The sequence below is a fragment of the Capsaspora owczarzaki genome (genome assembly GCF_000151315.2).
Source record: "Capsaspora owczarzaki ATCC 30864 unplaced genomic scaffold supercont2.1, whole genome shotgun sequence".
In the NCBI taxonomy this organism is placed as follows: Eukaryota; class Filasterea; order Ministeriida; family Capsasporidae; genus Capsaspora; species Capsaspora owczarzaki.
Window position 1 is genome coordinate 3,152,366 of NW_011887292.1, and position 16,545 is coordinate 3,168,910.

The 16,545-nt window shown below is 56.7% G+C and overlaps 3 protein-coding genes across 3 annotated transcripts; 2 read left to right on the forward strand and 1 right to left on the reverse strand.

Moving 5' to 3' along the window:
• The first annotated feature begins 605 nt into the window (after positions 1 to 605).
• On the forward strand, positions 606 to 11,623 carry CAOG_08461 (hypothetical protein). The gene is made up of 4 exons (XM_011271731.1): positions 606 to 661; positions 1,127 to 1,605; positions 1,693 to 1,861; positions 1,957 to 11,623. Exons 2-4 carry the CDS (start codon positions 1,405 to 1,407, stop codon positions 11,484 to 11,486), a joined length of 9,900 nt encoding a protein of 3,299 aa, XP_011270033.1. The 5' UTR covers positions 606 to 661; positions 1,127 to 1,404; the 3' UTR covers positions 11,487 to 11,623.
• Positions 11,624 to 11,686: 63 nt separating this feature from the next.
• CAOG_00979 (hypothetical protein) lies at positions 11,687 to 12,750 on the forward strand. Its single transcript, XM_004365793.2, has 3 exons — positions 11,687 to 11,937; positions 12,085 to 12,212; positions 12,293 to 12,750. The coding sequence occupies exons 1-3, from the start codon at positions 11,737 to 11,739 to the stop codon at positions 12,471 to 12,473; spliced, it is 510 nt and encodes a 169-aa protein (XP_004365850.2). The 5' UTR covers positions 11,687 to 11,736; the 3' UTR covers positions 12,474 to 12,750.
• CAOG_00980 (hypothetical protein) lies at positions 12,663 to 15,693 on the reverse strand. Its single transcript, XM_004365794.2, has 2 exons — positions 13,155 to 15,693; positions 12,663 to 13,026 (listed from the first exon to the last, which is right to left on the reverse strand). Exons 1-2 carry the CDS (start codon positions 15,544 to 15,546, stop codon positions 12,890 to 12,892), a joined length of 2,529 nt encoding a protein of 842 aa, XP_004365851.2. The 5' UTR covers positions 15,547 to 15,693; the 3' UTR covers positions 12,663 to 12,889.
• Positions 15,694 to 16,545: the final 852 nt, after the last annotated feature.

Below are 16,545 nucleotides of genomic sequence, written 5' to 3' on the forward strand. Positions count from 1 at the left end.
ACATTTCTGGCCGGCCGAGCCGAGCCGAGCTTCGGCATTTTTATTTTTTAAATAAAAATGCATTTTTCCTCCAAAGTCTTTGAGCAAATTCCAGAGACAAACCCTTATTCTCCATCATCTGATTCGCATCGCCATCTTCCCCCCGCACCCCCTCCCCCTCCACAAAAAAAAATAAAGGACCATCGCCATCCCTTCCTTCTCTGGTGGAAGGATCGAGACTGGACTGAACCATACAGTACCTCAATAAAAAAGAGGTGAAAAAGTGGGTGGTCCTCCAAAAATCTTCTTTTTTTCGCTAAGGCCTTTTTTTTCTTCCATACGAAAGCAATTATTCTTTATCACTCTCTCACTTCTTCACCTAAAAAAAATAATAATATAATATAGTCTATATTGATTGGGATCTAAAATCGAGGTTACCCTCGGTCACTCTCACCCGCGCGAAGCGCGGACGTCAAATCGCGCCAGCGATTTCACCTTCTCTATCTACTACTGAGCAACAGGCCAGCCACAAACCAATACATGTAAATCCCCCCCAACCTTTGATCACGTCTTTCGTCCTTTTAATTCTCTTCATGTTCATTCAATTCTCTTCTTCTTTTAGTACATGTATTTGCAATCCTGTTTTCTTCTTCTTCTTTGTCGTGTTTTTGGCTGTTAGACTGTGCGTTTTTTTTTTTTTTTTTTTTTCGTTGTTTTCCATTGACTTTGCATTGAAGGAACAGCAGCAGCGTCATCATTGTTTTTGGTCTTTGCTGCGCCGCGCCAATTTGAGATTGCGTTCCTTCTCTCGTCGCCGTCCCGCTCCAGTCGCCGTTGTTGTTATTGTGCAGAGGCAGAGCTGCGGCAGAGTCGATGAGCACTCCGAGCAGCGAGTTCAGCGTAACAACCAACACAAACGAAAACCGAGACAGCCAACTTGGCTGCCCCTTTTCCTCCTTCCTTCCTCTGTGGCTGCTGCTGCTGCTCTCATTCTCTCTCGCTTGCATATCTGCTCGAGTGGGGTTCAGTCTGCAACATTGGGCTCAATCATGCAACCCCACAAACCCCCTGTTTGACAATCTAATCTGCTCACTTTGCCCCTCTCAAAACTCACTCTCTCGTCTTTTGCTTTTGGGTCATCATCCAGACGCAGCTGTTCTGGACGCACCCGTCGCTGGATTTCCGTCAAGTTTTCAGTCCAACTTGCACTTGTCTGCGAATTCGAGCTGAGGTGATAGCGACAAGTTCCATCGGAAGCTGCCCCAAAAGCTGTCGTCGTCATCCCCCTACTGCCAGACGTTTCATACTGCTCAAGTCATCAAGCACACTCCAACACAAAAAAGGAATTATCGTCGTTTCTGTGAACTAGCGCGTTAAACAACAAAAAAGGCGTTCGGTCGCTGCTGCTGGTGTCGCTTTTCTGTCATGTGGAGCATCCCGTCCATCCCGCTGCTGCCGGATGCGCTCCAGCGAACATTCACAGACGCGCTTCAAAAACGCGTCCTCAAGTTCCTGCTGAAGCGCACGGTCGGACAGTTTCTAGCATCCGAGCTGCAGCTGGATCAGGTTGACGTTCAACTCGGCGATGGTCGGGTTCACCTGCACAATCTTGCGCTCGACGTCGATGTAAGCGCGGCATTTTTTGAGGCATCATCAAAAGGTGAGCAGGCGAGCAGGCGTCTCACTTGTTTTTTTTTTCTGCCCTGAACGCAGAGCCTCAACCAACAAGTAGCCGATCTGCCCTTCCGCATCACCCACGGATCGATCGGAACCATTCGCGCCTCCATTCCGTGGAAGGACATTTGGCGGGGCAGCTGCGAACTCGAGTTTGACAATTTACGAATCTGTCTTTCGCCCAAAACAGAACAGGACTTTGCTGCCGGTAACTCCCATCGATTTTTGTGTGTGTTCTTCATCGAAGGCGCTCTCACTTTGGCCTGCTTCCTTTTCGTTGTTGGTCTTGCCGGACAACGCCAGCGAACGATGCCAAAGACGTTGCACTCGCCCTGTCCATGTCCACTGCCCAACTTGCCACAGAATTCATGAAGCAAGAAAAGGGAAATTTGTTTCCAGATGCGGCCAGTCCATCGGCAGGAAACAGCTCATTTCGCGCGACCAGCCCTACAGGCGCGGCTGCGGCTGCTTCTGCACGCAGCGACAGCGGCGGTGCGTCCTCTTCCACCTCCTCCTCCAACAACAAGGAGATGGATGGACTCTACTTTTTGCACGGGCTGATTGAAACTGTGCTGGCCAAAATCAAGGTTCGCTTGCTGCGAACAGAAGTTGTGGTCGAGCAACGCTCCACCATCACCAACACTCTCGTCTCCCTGTCCATTCGTGTGAATGAGCTGAGCTATAGCGATGTCACCCCGGGTCTCGACGACGACTCTGCAGAAAACTGGAATGGCAAGCCGAGCGCAGACACTGGCAGCACGAGCGCTGCCACCACCGCCACTGCATCCTCGTCGGGTCTCCCTCCAACCGGCACGACGGGGCCTTTCGCATCCTCGTTTGCGCATGGCACGCAGGGCACCGAGGCGCTGCGCACTCGCTTTGCCGGCATTCTGACCGAATCCATAAAAAATGTGCGCATCTCCGGGCTCTCGGTGCACTTGGACGAAGCTCCATTGGTCCCCTCTGCACCGGCATCGCCACTGGTGCCGACGGGTCCGCTCGCCAGTCTTGCAAAGCCGGTAGAAAGTCGGCCATTTTCGTCGTCGGCAGCCACCATGGCGAGCAGTGACATGTTCTCTTCGGCGTTCGCTGCTGGCGGCGAGGCGTCAATCATGGGCGCATCCTCATCCATCCCTCTGGGTGATCCCGACGTGGCGACTGGTGCCGAGAGTGTCTACCACCCTGCGCCCTTGGACTTTGCCTCGCTGCAAACGCCTCTAACGCCGCCCTTCCAAACTCCGGACATGTTTGCTTCGGCGCAAGAGGATTTCTTTCCGTCATCCGGAGCAGCCCCACCAGATCGCCCTCTTCTCGCTTCTGCGACCCTGTCTTCGGGGGGACGACCATCCCAGAAGACTGCTTCTACTGCGGCGGCTTCGACACCAGCCTCGCCTTCCAGTGCTTTGCGTCCGGGTGTGAAAGCGCCCTATGCCACCGCGATCGCCGTAACAGACGAGCAGCGCCCTTCTTGGATTAAAGTTCGATTCCGGCACGCCGCGGGAGAGCAATTTGCGGCAGCTTCAGCCCCGAAAGGGGACATTGAGTGCTTTATTCACTCCTTTCACGTCTTCCTTTCTCCAAAGCAATACCATGTGGTGATTGCCGTCGTCGACTCGCTCATGCTCGCAGTGAATTTGCAAGCGCAGCACGCGGAAGAGCAACGCATGGTGCAGCTGCGGACTGAGCGGGCTGCTTTTCAGTCCAGAGGACCCGAAGTCGCTTCCGAGCCGACAACGACCACCGCCGCAAACCCATCATCAACTGCGCCGCTGCGCGCAAACTTTGGGGCTTCAGAGTTTGTCGAACCTCAAGCGCAAACACTGGCTCAGTCGGACATTTATCGGATCCAATCGCTGTTGGAAACGCACAGCCGGCAAAAGCGTCGCAGCATGTCCAAGCAGGAGCGTCAACAGCAAAAGGAGCTGACAGACTCGTTCTTGTCCGAGTCGTTTACATCCAGTTCCAGCTTCCTGGGCCCTGAAGCAGCCCGTGAGCGCGGTGCATCATCCGATCCCGACAGTCTTGCCAAACGCCCGCCCAAGCAAAAGCAGAAAGCAGCTCGGAAGGCACCAAAGCGCGACATGACGAGCAGTATCGCAGATTTGCATGAAAGCATCCGAATGAAAGATTCGGCGCTGTTTGCGCCTGCCGCCTCCTCCTTTTCCGATGCTGGTGCTTCTCACTACCTCCCAGCAGCATCGTCCTTCATGCACGCTGACGATACCGATGACACGCACGATCCTATGGCTTCGTTGCTGGGCGAAATGGGCATGCGTCCTTCGCACTTGCTCTCATCTTCCAGCGGTGGCGGTGGCGCCGCGTTCGGATCGGGCCTGGTCCGTGGACATTCTGCGCGTCAGGGCATTGCCGCCGGCAGCGCAAACTACACTCCAGCAGGTCCATTTTTGGAGGCGTTGGATGAAAATGCAGCCGAGCTTGAGCTGGTGCAGAATGCCGCGTCCCCTCGTCCGCTGCTTGAAGCCACCGCCATCCACACCGACACGGATGACGACGACGACGACGACGACGACGACGATAATGATGATGCCAAAGACGAAGACGGCGATGACGGGGAGGACGACACAACTTCGGACCGTGACGGCAGCGACGACGATGACGACCAATTCGACGACGAGGATGACACGAGCTCGATGCAGTCGTCTTCCTTCCACCCCAATGCTGCCAGCACCGGTAGCGACGTGTTTTACGATTTGAGCGAAATCAGCCTTCAGCCCAAAACTCAACCTTTGGCGGACGCGACAAACCAGCCAACTCGCGGCACAGATTCACTATTCGCGCTCAAGATTGAGGTTCGAGGAGGCTCGTGCACCTTGCTGTTCGAAGAGCACGAACAAATGCAGCAGATTCGCACAAAGTATTTCGAATTTGTCGTCCATCGGATGAGGAAGCACCATTTGTCCAACCACCTTTGCGCTGACGAGCGGTTTGTCAACGACCTACTGTCCACCACGTCCTGTGACCACCTCCAGTTGGTGTTTTCGCGGCTGGTATTGAAGATGAATCAATCAGCTGCTGGCAGCAAGACAGATCTCACGCTCGGCAAACTCGCCGTTCACGAGGCCCACATCAAAGCGCCCAGTGCAAGCACGGCCCACCCGCCGTCCAAGTCTGGTCTTTCTAAAACCACCGTTCTGCTGTTTGATGCCGATTTGACGTCGCCAGGGCAGGGCAAGGTCACAATTGACGACATGCTTGGCGTTCGCGCCGCTACCGGCTCCTCGCCTGCTGCAACCCCTTCGATGCAAGCCGCAGGAGCCGCTTTTGGAGGCGTGTTTCTTCCCACTGCAGACCAGCACCTGCTCAATTTGGCGCATGCGTTCGGGCATCACCGGACTTCGCCTGCCAGCGCGCCGCATGTGAAGTTTAGCATCCGTCCGCCTTCCGCTTCTTCTTCTTTTTCTTCTTCTGCTGCTGCCGCCGCCCACGACTTGCATGGCCAGCGGCACCACGACGGAGACAGCTCGTCATCGCTTGATCCTGCTTACACCCTGTCACTTCAGCCTTGCGTGATTGATCTCGATCTCAACCTCTTGAATCGCCTCGGAATGTACTTTGACGTGCGCATGCTGCTCTTGGCGCTTGACGCTGCGATTGCCGAGCAGGCTGCCCTGAACAATATCGAGGCATCCATGCCATCTACCAGCACATGGGCGTCATCCACTCTGCCGGCAGGTGGTCGCTCTGCACGAGGTCAACCCGCTGATCTTGGCAGCAACGCCCACTTTGGAAGGACGTTCACGGCCGATCACACTCTGTTCAACGCCGGACCCCCGCTCAGTAGCGGATTCTCTTCTGTCAGCGCCTCGTCCAATCCGCTGCTCAGCCGCTATCTCGCTGAACGAGCCCGCCTCGGCCGTTCAGACACCCTGCAACCAAATGTCGAGGCAGGAGGCTCCAGCCAGCTGGCGTTCGCCCTCAAGTGCGCCTTGCTGCGAGTCATGCTGCACTTCCCCGTCGTGGATTTGACCATTCCGGAAAAGTCTTCGTTGGCCGCCTCTGTTGGCTCTCTGATTCCAGACCACAAGCAAGACGACGACTTGGACTCTTCCCCACCACTGCAACTCCCAGAGTATCCAGCGTGCTTCTTCCGGGGCCTTCTCCATCCTGAAGTGGTTGCAATCGACCTGATTTCGCTCGCAGCGACCATCATCACAGTGCCCACGGGCGACATGACGGTGGCGATTCATTTTGAGCAGCTCGTCGGCCTCATCAAGCTCGATGCTTCGCCACTGACAAACTGGATTCCTTTCATGAACGTACTCGGTGCAAGCTCTGCGGCGGACAGCTCGGAAGACGCGGTGCGTAAGGTGCTGGACTCGCCCAGCCTCGTGGTTCACATGTATCCGAACATTGCCGCGAGCATTGAGCACGAGTTCCATTTGAGCCACTCGCATCCTCGACACCAATCCTCCCACCACCGCGGCAGCTCGCTGCGCGACTCCTTTTCTGGCGGCCGTGCTGGAAATCGAGATAAGAGTGGTCCCGATTTGGGCGCTGCCAAGGCTACTCCCTTCACCTCACGCTACGGTGATCACGGAAGCCAGGGGAATGTCCTCGTGGCCGCCGACGACGAGACCCAGGACGAGTTCGAGCGCGAGTGCATTGCCGAATCCGAGTATGTGATTGAGTGCATCTTCCCTGTCGTCCACCTCACCCTGTCCAAGCCGATGATTGATCTCTTGTACGTTCGCTTCAACGACCTGGCAATGTGGTCTCCTGGCCCCGCCTTCTCGCTCAACACGCTCCTCGGGCAGCCAAAGGACGAGTTTGCGCCGGCAAATGAGAGCGAGGCCGACTCTGATTCTGACGACAGTCTGCACAACGACCCAAGTCTCTTGAGCGGCCGCTCACGCTCGGCCTCGCGAGCCGGCTCTGGTCGCAGCTCTGGTCGCAGCTCTGGATACACCTCGGGAAGCGAAGGGTTTAACGATGACGACGACAGCGATTACGAGGCGGCCAAGCGCGATTTCGCTCCCTCCCATCTCGATCGACTGGCCCATGTTGCCACTTCTGCCTCTAGCTCTGTTCGTGCTGTCTTTGAAACTGCCACCAAGATCCTGGCAGATGCCGGCATCCAGTCTGGGGAGGGCTTCTCCGTTCGGAGCTCAGCCCGCTCCAGCCGAGCGGGAAGGGCCTCGTCGCGGTCGCACTCGCGGTCTGGCTCGCGCAGCGCCAGTCGTGCGCGCTCGAGCGAATTTACGACGCTCCCACCGCTCCACCGCGACCCCAGTTCCGGCGATGCCAACAAGGATGGTATGTTTGACGAGGAGGATGACGACTCCAAGCCTCGACAGCCAACCTTCCTGTCGCTGTCGTTGACTGTCGGAACGGGTTTGATTCATCTGGACGAAGTGCAGCCCTTGTCTACTGCTGCTCAGAATGCCGCACCGCGGATTGGCTTGCGTCTCGAGGTGACGAGTCTGGCCATGTTCCACGCGGAACAGTACCAAGGCCACACCCGAAAGTACATGAGCATTCGGTCGGACGATCTCGCGCTGCTGCAAGTGGTGCCCGGGTCCCACGAGGTGGTTGCACCCATCTTGGCCCGATCGCCCGTGCAGCCGTTGAGTCAGCCTTCGAACTCGAGGATGGTCTGTGTCGCGCTTCGCATTGATGCCGACTTGCCACAGCGTGTCAAGCACTTGACAACTTGCGTCGATTTCCGCGACATGACCTGGACGCACGAGAGTACGGCTGGCGAGAATTGGATTTTCCATTTGATGGAGCTCATTTCGTTCCCAGACACGGTGACGCCAGGATATGTGCCATTTTCGACCATGGTCCGCTTGGGCATCAGCGCCGAGAATCTGTGCGTCGACTACTCTCCGGTCTACTGTGCTGGTCGTGCCGTCTTCCACGTAGGCCATGTTCGCGTTGGCAGCAACATTGTTCCCTTGTCCAACTCGACCGTGCTGAGCTTTGGCTTCCGCGAGGTGTCGCTCTTCCTTGTCAACAATGTCCGCTCGTTGGTTCTTCCGCTCGCGATTGTGCGTCAAGGCGTCCGCGCCGCCCCTCGACCGAACGGCTCCATTCCAACCGCGTTGTTGGACCAGTCTTTGGCTGCCATGCTCACGCCGTCCCTGCGAAACTTTATCGACCCGGCGTTCGTCCCGGAGGTCCCGCTGCCCGGAGCTGATTCCGCGTTTGAGGTGCCATCCGCCATCCCTGACGCTGCCCTGACCCTAGACCAGCTCAACACATTCCGCCAGAGGCAAGCGGAACAGCGCACCGCATTTGCACAACGGCGGCAGCAGCTTGTGAGCCTGCCTGTGATTGTCATGTCCGTTCCTGCGTACTTGACAACAGCCGGTTTTGCCAAGGTTGTCGATGCGGACATTCTGGATTTGACCATCACCACCAATTCCTCGGGTCTCGGAAAGGCTGCCGCTGCTGCTCTAGCCGCGGCAGTGGCAGCCGTGCCTCCCCACCTGTACTCGCATTCTTCCGACAGCAACGCACGGACCATTTTCATGCCACCTTCTGTTCCAGCCGAGTTGATTTCGCCCTCACCCGCGCCGCCGCCGTCGTTCCAGCTGGAGATTCTCAACCGCCGAGTCACCGTTTCCACCTGTGCAGATTCGTTTGTGTATTTGATTGAGCTGCTCCGGTATTACTTTGACGGTGTGGACCTTGTGGATTGGTCGAGCGTCTCGCTTCCAACCCTCCGATCCAAGCATCGGCCCGCGACTGGCGCTGCTTCCACTGGTGTTTCTGCTTCGTCTGATGGTGGCGCGGCAAGCAGCACCGAGCCCACTCAGCCTGCTGCAGGCGACACCAGCGACGACACCGGAGACGGCGACGGAGACGGTTTGGGCGCTGCTGATGCTATGCCACAACAGCAGCAGCAGCAGCAGCAGCAGGCGGCGACAGAGTCGGCTCCGCGTGACTTTGTCAACTTGGACGGCGTGCATTCGCCCCCGGTTGACAAAGGCCCCTTGCACTGGTATGACATTGCAGCTCGCCCCGTGGGTCCTGCTCCGGAGGGCGACCAAAGTGCGCACATTGAGAACGAGCTTGTTTCCACGCTTGTGGATGAGCGGGAGCTCTCCGCCCACGGGCCACGGTTTACCTCTGCTGAAGAAGTCAGTCGTGCTGAAAAGGCAGCCCACCGTGCCAAGCTGCTGCAGCAGCGTGCAGAAACCCGAGCTGTTGCCGTAGAATCCGACGACGATGGCGAGTTTGCTGCGACAGCCGAAGGACACTCGACTGGAATGGACACGCGCGGCCAGCCAATGGGTGGCAGTTTCATCGAGGACTTGTTTGTTCCAGCTGAGCACTTGCGGACTGACTCGTCGCTGAGCAACCTCGAGCGCAAACCTTCTTCTGCGTTCATCCCGATCCCGTCATCATCAAGCACCCCCAGCAATATTCCTCCCGTCAGCGATGCTCTCGATCATGACGAGTCTCTGTTTGCATTCTCTGGCGCATACATTGAGCGGCTTGGATCCGAGGAGGGCGACAGCGATGATGACGAGGAAGAGCTGGACCAACGTTTGACGACGACCAATCTTCCCCAGACTGCTGCTGCCGCCGCCAGCTCCTCGTCGAGTCGACTGACCCTTGACGACGGTGATCTCACCACCACGCCACAGACTGCCAAACCTTCCACTCTAATCGCACGCCATGGGCTGATTCCGTCCAAATCTGGCGCTGGAACGTCTGCCGAACAGGCTGCCGTTGCTCGCTCCTCTGCACTTGATGGCCATTCCCAATCGCGGTCATCTGATCCTGCCACGCAGCAGGTGCCAATGTTCCGCGCCAGCGAGCGCCCCTCCTCTGCCTCTGCGACTGCGACGGCGACGCGCTCGTCTCCCGGTCCAGCCGTTGCTGCAGCGTCTGCTTCGTCCGATTCTTCGTCCGTTGACCCGCCCCGACCTGTCTTGTATGACAGCGGGGTCGGGTCTTCACATGCTGACAGCCTGCCTCGCGTCATTGTCTACGAGCCATTGAACTTTGTGGAAACCCACTTTTCGGTCACGACGGACGATATGGAGCAGCAGTCGCTCAAGCCGCCCTCGCACATGCCATTCTCGATGGAGCGATTTATCGCGCGTGACATTGCATTGTCTTGGCGCATGTTTGGAGGCCGAGACTTCCGCCCAGTGGCCGGCACGCCGGCCGCGAGCGATGCAGGAGCTCAGCATGCCTCGCGCAACACTGACCAGGCCATCGAGGTCGTTGTGGATGGACTGAGCTTTGAGTTTGACTCGTTCCCTGGCCTCATCCCGCTTGCATCGCGACTCGTCGTCCATGTCAAGGACTTTGAAGTCCGCGACCGGCTCCAGGTGTCTCAAACCAACAAGTTCCTCTGCTACTGGCGTACAAAGCGCCGGCCGCGCGTGACTGGCTCCAACATGATTGAGCTTGAAATGCTGAGCGTCCGTCCCGATCCTCAGCGCTCGACGGAGGAGCTGCGGCTTGATGTGAAGCTGCTTCCTCTCCGCATCAACGCCGACCAAGATGCCATCATGTTCCTGGTCAACTACTTTACCCCATCCGCGTCGATCGGACCCTCGTCCGTCCCCACGCGTCCAAGCGCAACAATGATTGCGACCGCTACAGTCTCTGCCGCTGCCGCGACTGTTGCGACCGCTGCAGCCTCGACGATCGCCACTGCGGCGACCGCCGCCACCAAGCTGCAGGCCAACAACCCCTCCGCCGCCAGAGCCGCACCATCCTTGTCGGCCGAGCAAGGCGCCGAACTGCACGCTGCCTCGGAAGAAGACGCAGCAGTGTTTATTCAGCACTGCGTCGTGCACGCGCTGCGCGTCCGCATCGACTACCAAGCCAAACGCATGGACTTGTCCCGCTTGCGCAATGGCGAGTACTTCCAGCTGCTCTTCTTGCTTTCGCTGGAGGGCGCCGAGCTCTACCTCAACCATCTTGAGGTGAGTGGTGCGCAGGGCTTTGACAGGCTGCTGATGCACATTGGCGCGGGCTGGCTTCCCCACATCAAGTCGACGCAGCTGCCCAGCGTGCTTGCCGGAATACCCCCGTTCCGCTCGTTGGCCAACCTGAGTTCGGGTGCCGCCGATCTCATCATGCTGCCCATTCGGCACTACCGCCAAGGGGGCCGGTTGACGCACGGCATCCAGCGCGGTGTCAACTCCTTCCTGACGACGGCTGGCTTGGAGACGCTCAACCTTGCCTCTCAGGTGGCTGTGGCTGCCCAGCAAGGGTTGGAGTTTGTCGAGGACGTTCTTGTGCCTTCGCAGTCTCCGATGACGACCACCACCGCCACTGGCACCGGCATCGGCACCGCCACCGCCGACGTTCAGCACGATGCGGCCGCGGCTTCTTCCAGCCGTGAACCAAATCCGCAGGTCTTTCTCGCACACTCCAACCGAACGTACCACGCAACAAGCGAATGCTTCCTTTTGCGGCGAAGCGAGGCTGTTGTGCCTGTTGGGCTGACTTCGGCTCTGCAACTTCGCTTTACGCCGTGCGAGTCGTGCAAGCCCCCGTCGGCCTTGGCGGATCGCCACTTCCATCCCTCCAAGTACGCCGACCAGCCAGAGGGTCTCCAAGACGGTCTGCGAAGCGCGTACTCGAGTTTGACGCGCGGTCTCACCGAGACGGCCTCCACCGTGTCCCACTTTTCGCACAGCGAGCAAACCCGAGCGGGAGGCAAAACACCCACTGCCTACGTGCGTTCCGCTGTGCGGGCTGTTCCTGTTCTTGTTCTTCGACCCATGATTGGTGTCACCGAGGCTGTCGCCAAGACGCTCAAGGGAGCTCGCAACGAGCTCGACCCTTCTGCGCGCCTCGACATGCAGGACAAGTACAAGACGAACAATGAGAGTCTTTTGTAACGAGTACATGTATGTACTGTTTGTGTGTGTGTTTTTTATGATTCCAGATTCTGTTCAAAATACAGTCGGATGAGATGAAAGCGTTGGAGTGTTTGTCACCTAACTAACAGTCATTGAACGACACTCATCATGTTTGCTGATGTTTAATTCTGCACTACTGCATCACCTCTGCTTTGTTTTTTGTGCCAGTCTCCTTTTTTATTTTGTCTGACCTTCCCCGTGCTTCCTCATTCAAAAACAACGAGACTCGATGCAAAGCGCCAGAGAAAGCCGGCCTGGAACGCCAATGGTCGTCACCAGTGCTTCTGCAACGCCCGTCCCGACGCCGCCGGTTGCGTCCGCCGCGCCTCAGCTCGTGCCAGAGCAGTTTGTCTTCCTGCCGATGGTCGTGCAGCTGCTCGAGACGCTCCGCTCGACCGAGGACGCCGTGTCGTTGAGCGCGCATCGACTGGTGAGCGCGCAGCTCTTGTTTCCTGTTGCGAGCGATTCTCCTCCTCGTGCGTGTGCCTGTGCTAACTGGTGGTTTGTGTGTTTTCTCTTGTGCCCTTTGTCTGTCTTTTTGTGTTGGTCTCGGCTTGGCTGGGCGGGGCGGGCAAAGGTGGCTGGCTTGAATGCTAAAATCGCCCAATGTCGGCAGGTTCTGGACGCGCTTGCAGGCGCGCAATACACTCAAGAACAGCAGGAGCAGCTGATAAAACACTACGAGGACGCGCTTGTTCATAAAAGGTGCGTCTGCATTGGCAAGTACGGACGAGACGTGGTGCAAACCTCTGTCTCACTTTTTGTTTTTCGTTTCAACAACTCAGAGACCTCATTCGACAGTACCAAGCGCTGCCTGTATTTCAACGAGCATTAGAAAACACATTATCGGCGTCCGCGGAGCGTTCAAGTCACAATGCAACCGATGCACAGCAAGAAAATGGCGACGCAGCATCAACCATCGCCGTTGATCCTCTTTCCGTCACAGCTGAGCCCATGGCGCTCTGAATCGCAACATGTTAAGAAATGAATCGCCATTCCGATGGTATTGGATCGCGGGCAACGAGACAGAAGGTTGGAAAAAGCAAATATTACAGCGACTCCAATCACGCCGAGTTTCTATCCATCACGAGAGTTCCTCACCGCGTTGCGCAAATATGCCACAGATAGCGGAAATGACAAACGCACAAAAGGATTAAAAAATAATACTGTTTACTTTGCTATGTTAGTTGTTTTGGAAAGATGACAGGAATCGAAAACCCATGAAAAAGGGTTCAAAAAAGAAACAAAAATCGATAAAACGCAAAAAAAAAAAGGAAAGGGTCGGGTCGGTCACACACGCAATCCTGAGTGCGCGACGGCCGAGAGAAAAAATGAGGTCGAAAAGCCAAACCAATAAGGAAAAAAAAATGTGCAATCCAGACTCAGAAAAGGTCGACAGGCCCTTCAAGGAGCAGGTCCTTGGTGGGCTGGGAAATTTCCATGGCTTGAACTTCTTGAGCAGTGTGATGAGAACGGATGGCTCGCTGACACAGCACTTCCAGTGATAAGAGCGGGCGAACTGAGCACGCACGAAGAAACAAGAAACAAGAAAAAAAAAAATAAAGTCAGCAAAGTTTCAAACAACGACAGAGAAACAAGTCAGCGAATACCAACAACCGACACAAAGAAACACAAACGAAAACATACCGATGGGGGCAGTGCGAACGGAGGGGTCGCGTCGGGCCAAAAGATCCTTCAGTTTCGTGCGGTAAGTCTCGGTCAGACGGTAGGGATCAGCACCGGCCTTCCAGAGCAGCTGCACCAGATCATCATTGGACGCATCAATCGCAATCTGCAGAGGAAGCACGTCGCTGCTAACCATGTTCGGGTCGGCGCCACAGAGAAGCAGGCGACGAACGACACGCGGGTTGCCGTACCGAATTGCGCGGAGGAAGCAGCATTCGCCGTTCGTGGTGCGGTTTGACACGCGCGCACCCATGTTCAACAGCATGTCAACCAGCTGCTCCTGAGGGGAATTGGCCGAGCGCGTGCGGTGCGCGTTTCGCGGGTTGACCGCCCAAAAAAGCGCATCATGGCCTTGGCGATCGCGCGCCCCAACGTCTGCACCTCGCTCCAGCAGCAGTCGGGCCATGTCATAGTGGCCGTTCATGCAGGCATAGTGAAGCGGGGTCTTGCCGGTAATCTGGCTCCCGCGATTCACATCGGCGCCAAACTTCATCAAGAGTGCAGGAATGTACGAGGTCCGCTCATCCATCAAGACGAGCAGCAAGGGCGTTTCGGGAGCCGTGTAGTACACGCGCGTGACGGGCATTGGCGGAAGCGCGGGCACCGCGGGAATCAATCCAAGCGAGAAGGCGGGCCGCGCAGGGCTTGCTTTTGTCGGAGAGTGGATCATCGCTGCGTTCGTTGCTAGCTGCTGTCGGGGAGCAGCCTTTCGACTGGCAGGCGATGCTGTTGGTGATGCTGCTGGCGAGCTTCCAGCCGCAGCAGCTGCAGCAGCAGCGCGCGTGACGATTCGCTGCGAGTCAGTGATTTGTGTTGCGTTGGTGTTGCTGTTGTTGCTGTTGTTGCTGCTGCTGTTGTTGCTGCTGCTGTTGTTGCTGCCGTCAAGCTCGGCGACCGCAGGGGCAGGGGCAGCAATGGCTGAAGCGGCGTCGACCTCGCCTGACTGGCAGAGACGCCGCCGAGTGCTGGCGCGCGTTTGGGGCCCGTTCGTGGAGGAGCTCTCCTGCGAGGACGTCGGTGACACGTGTTCGCTCGTCGGCTGATCGATCAGCGACTCGGCAGCATCGCGGGATCGGCTCAAGGGTGGCGTCAGGATGAGAGGCGCAGAGAAGGAGCCGGCAGCGCTTGCGGCAGCCACATTGCGCAGAGCAGGAGTTGCCTGCTTTGGCGATGCCGCGCCTTGCTCTCCGCGCTGCAGCTTGCGCAGTCGGAGCTGAACAGAAGTTTCGCAGTCCATGTCACCGTTTGGGTTGGCGCCGCTTTCCAGCAGCAGCTTGCAGACTTGCTCCGCTCGAATAGAATTGGCCGCATTGCCCGCAATGGTGAGTGGTGAGCATTCATGCAGGGGCGGGGTGTTGGGCACAATGTCACGCGAATACTGGCGCATCATAGGCGTGGGAGAAGGGGCACGCGACGGGATGGGCGACTGATATCCAAACAGGTTGGACTGCGATAGCACGGGGCCGCCGCTTGGTCGACGCAGACGCTCGGGGGTGTGATGGCTGCCACCAACTTGTTGGAAGTGCTGCAACAGATGTGCCGGTGTTGGCGAAGCGCTCCGGCTCGTTGGCGTCGAAAATGCCGTTTGAGAAAGGCTGCTAGGAGTACTCGGCGTCGATGCCGGGCCGAAAAAGGGAGTCTGGCCAGCAGCTCGGTGAAAGTCGCGCGCCCACGGGTCGGCGCCATTCATGGGCGATCGCAAGTCGTTCAGCTGCGCTTGCGACTTGCCGTTGACACTCGCGCCGCGCTGCAACAAAAGGGTGCAAATGGGCACATCGTAGCCGTTTGCCGCACGTTGCAGAGGCGTCAAGCCCGACAAGCTGAGTGTGTCAATGTTGGCGCCATGGCTGAGCAAGAGGCCAACCATCTCGACCTGCGACTCTCGGATGGCCCAGTGAATCAGCGACTCGCCGCAGTCGTCCCTCGCATTCGGGTCGCCGGGTCGACTGCGTGCTTCCAAAGAGCCTCTTCGTGGCGTGGCAGGGGATCGTCCAGCGCGTGCAGTGGTGGATGCTGCCGCGGCGGCGAGCGCGCACTTTTCGCACTTTTCGCCCTTTTCAGTCTCGGGTGTGCTGACTTCCTGGTCGTGGTTGGCGGTGCAATGTGCGCATTCGTGACTGCCCATCGGGTCCTGCGTGAGGTACTTGCGCAGCACGTCCGTGTGATGCTCGCGAATGGCAGCGAACGCGGCTTTGGCAGATATTTCGGATGGCAGCGGCCCCGTCGCCGCGGCAACTGCGTGTGGGGTGTGGCGGCGCGTCGGGGTGCCTGCGGCTGCGCCGACTGCGCTGTTTCGTGGAGACATTGGACTCGGCGCTGCAGGTCGCTGCTGCTCTGCGCTCCGTCGTTGCATTTCTTGCTACGGAAGGGGCCAACAAAAGGCTTGATCTTGTCAAAAACAAAGGGGTGTGGAACTTGGTTGGCTTGAATAAAAATTTACAAACTGTTGCAGCAGCAAAAACACAGAAGCAGCAGGTGAAGACAGTTAGTCCAAGGGAATCGGATCACATGAGTCGATGAATCTCAGCGACGAATGATTGGCAGAATCCAACGCAAAGCATCAAGATGAACAAGGACGACCGAGACGATCGAAACGGCCACCATGATGATGATGATGATGATGATGATGATGATGATAGTGATGATGATGATGATGATGATGATGATGATGATGATGATGATGATGATGATGATGATGATGATGATGCGCAAAGAGACAGAGTCCTGATCAGCGCTGCACAATCAGAAAAGAAGCAAAAAAAATCTGAAGGGTTGGCATTGATCATTTTCGCATGAGGGATTAAGATTGCCGTTTGTGTGCACCACACAAGGAGCGACACGAGTTAAAGCAATCGTGAATGCAGATACAAGCTCCCTTTCCATCGATCATGATGCTCAATAATACGAATCGCAAAAAATAAAAATAAAAATAAAATAATCAAAAAAACATCATAAATCTTCCGCCAATCGTCGTCGTCGAGCATGCGGCTGGCTGATCGAATGGAAAAGCAGCAGATCGGGAAGGCGATGATGGCGAGACAGAGCGAATCCCAGCGAGCGACAGATTCACTCAGTAAACAGCCACCGCGCAAGTTGCACAGCGTGACGCAATGCGAGTGAAACACAAAAGGCGATCATTGAAAATGAAAAAGCGAACGAACGCGATTTTTTTTGTTTTTCGCATTTTAGCATTTTAATCAGAAACGATGATGAAAAACAATAGGAAAAACAATGGAAAACCAGCAACGGATGGACAAAAGATGAGGAACTAGAGTAGGAAAAAAAGGGGGGGGGGGAAAGGAGATGATGAGGGAGAGAGCGACAGACAGTTGGGAGCGGTGGATGAGTCGGA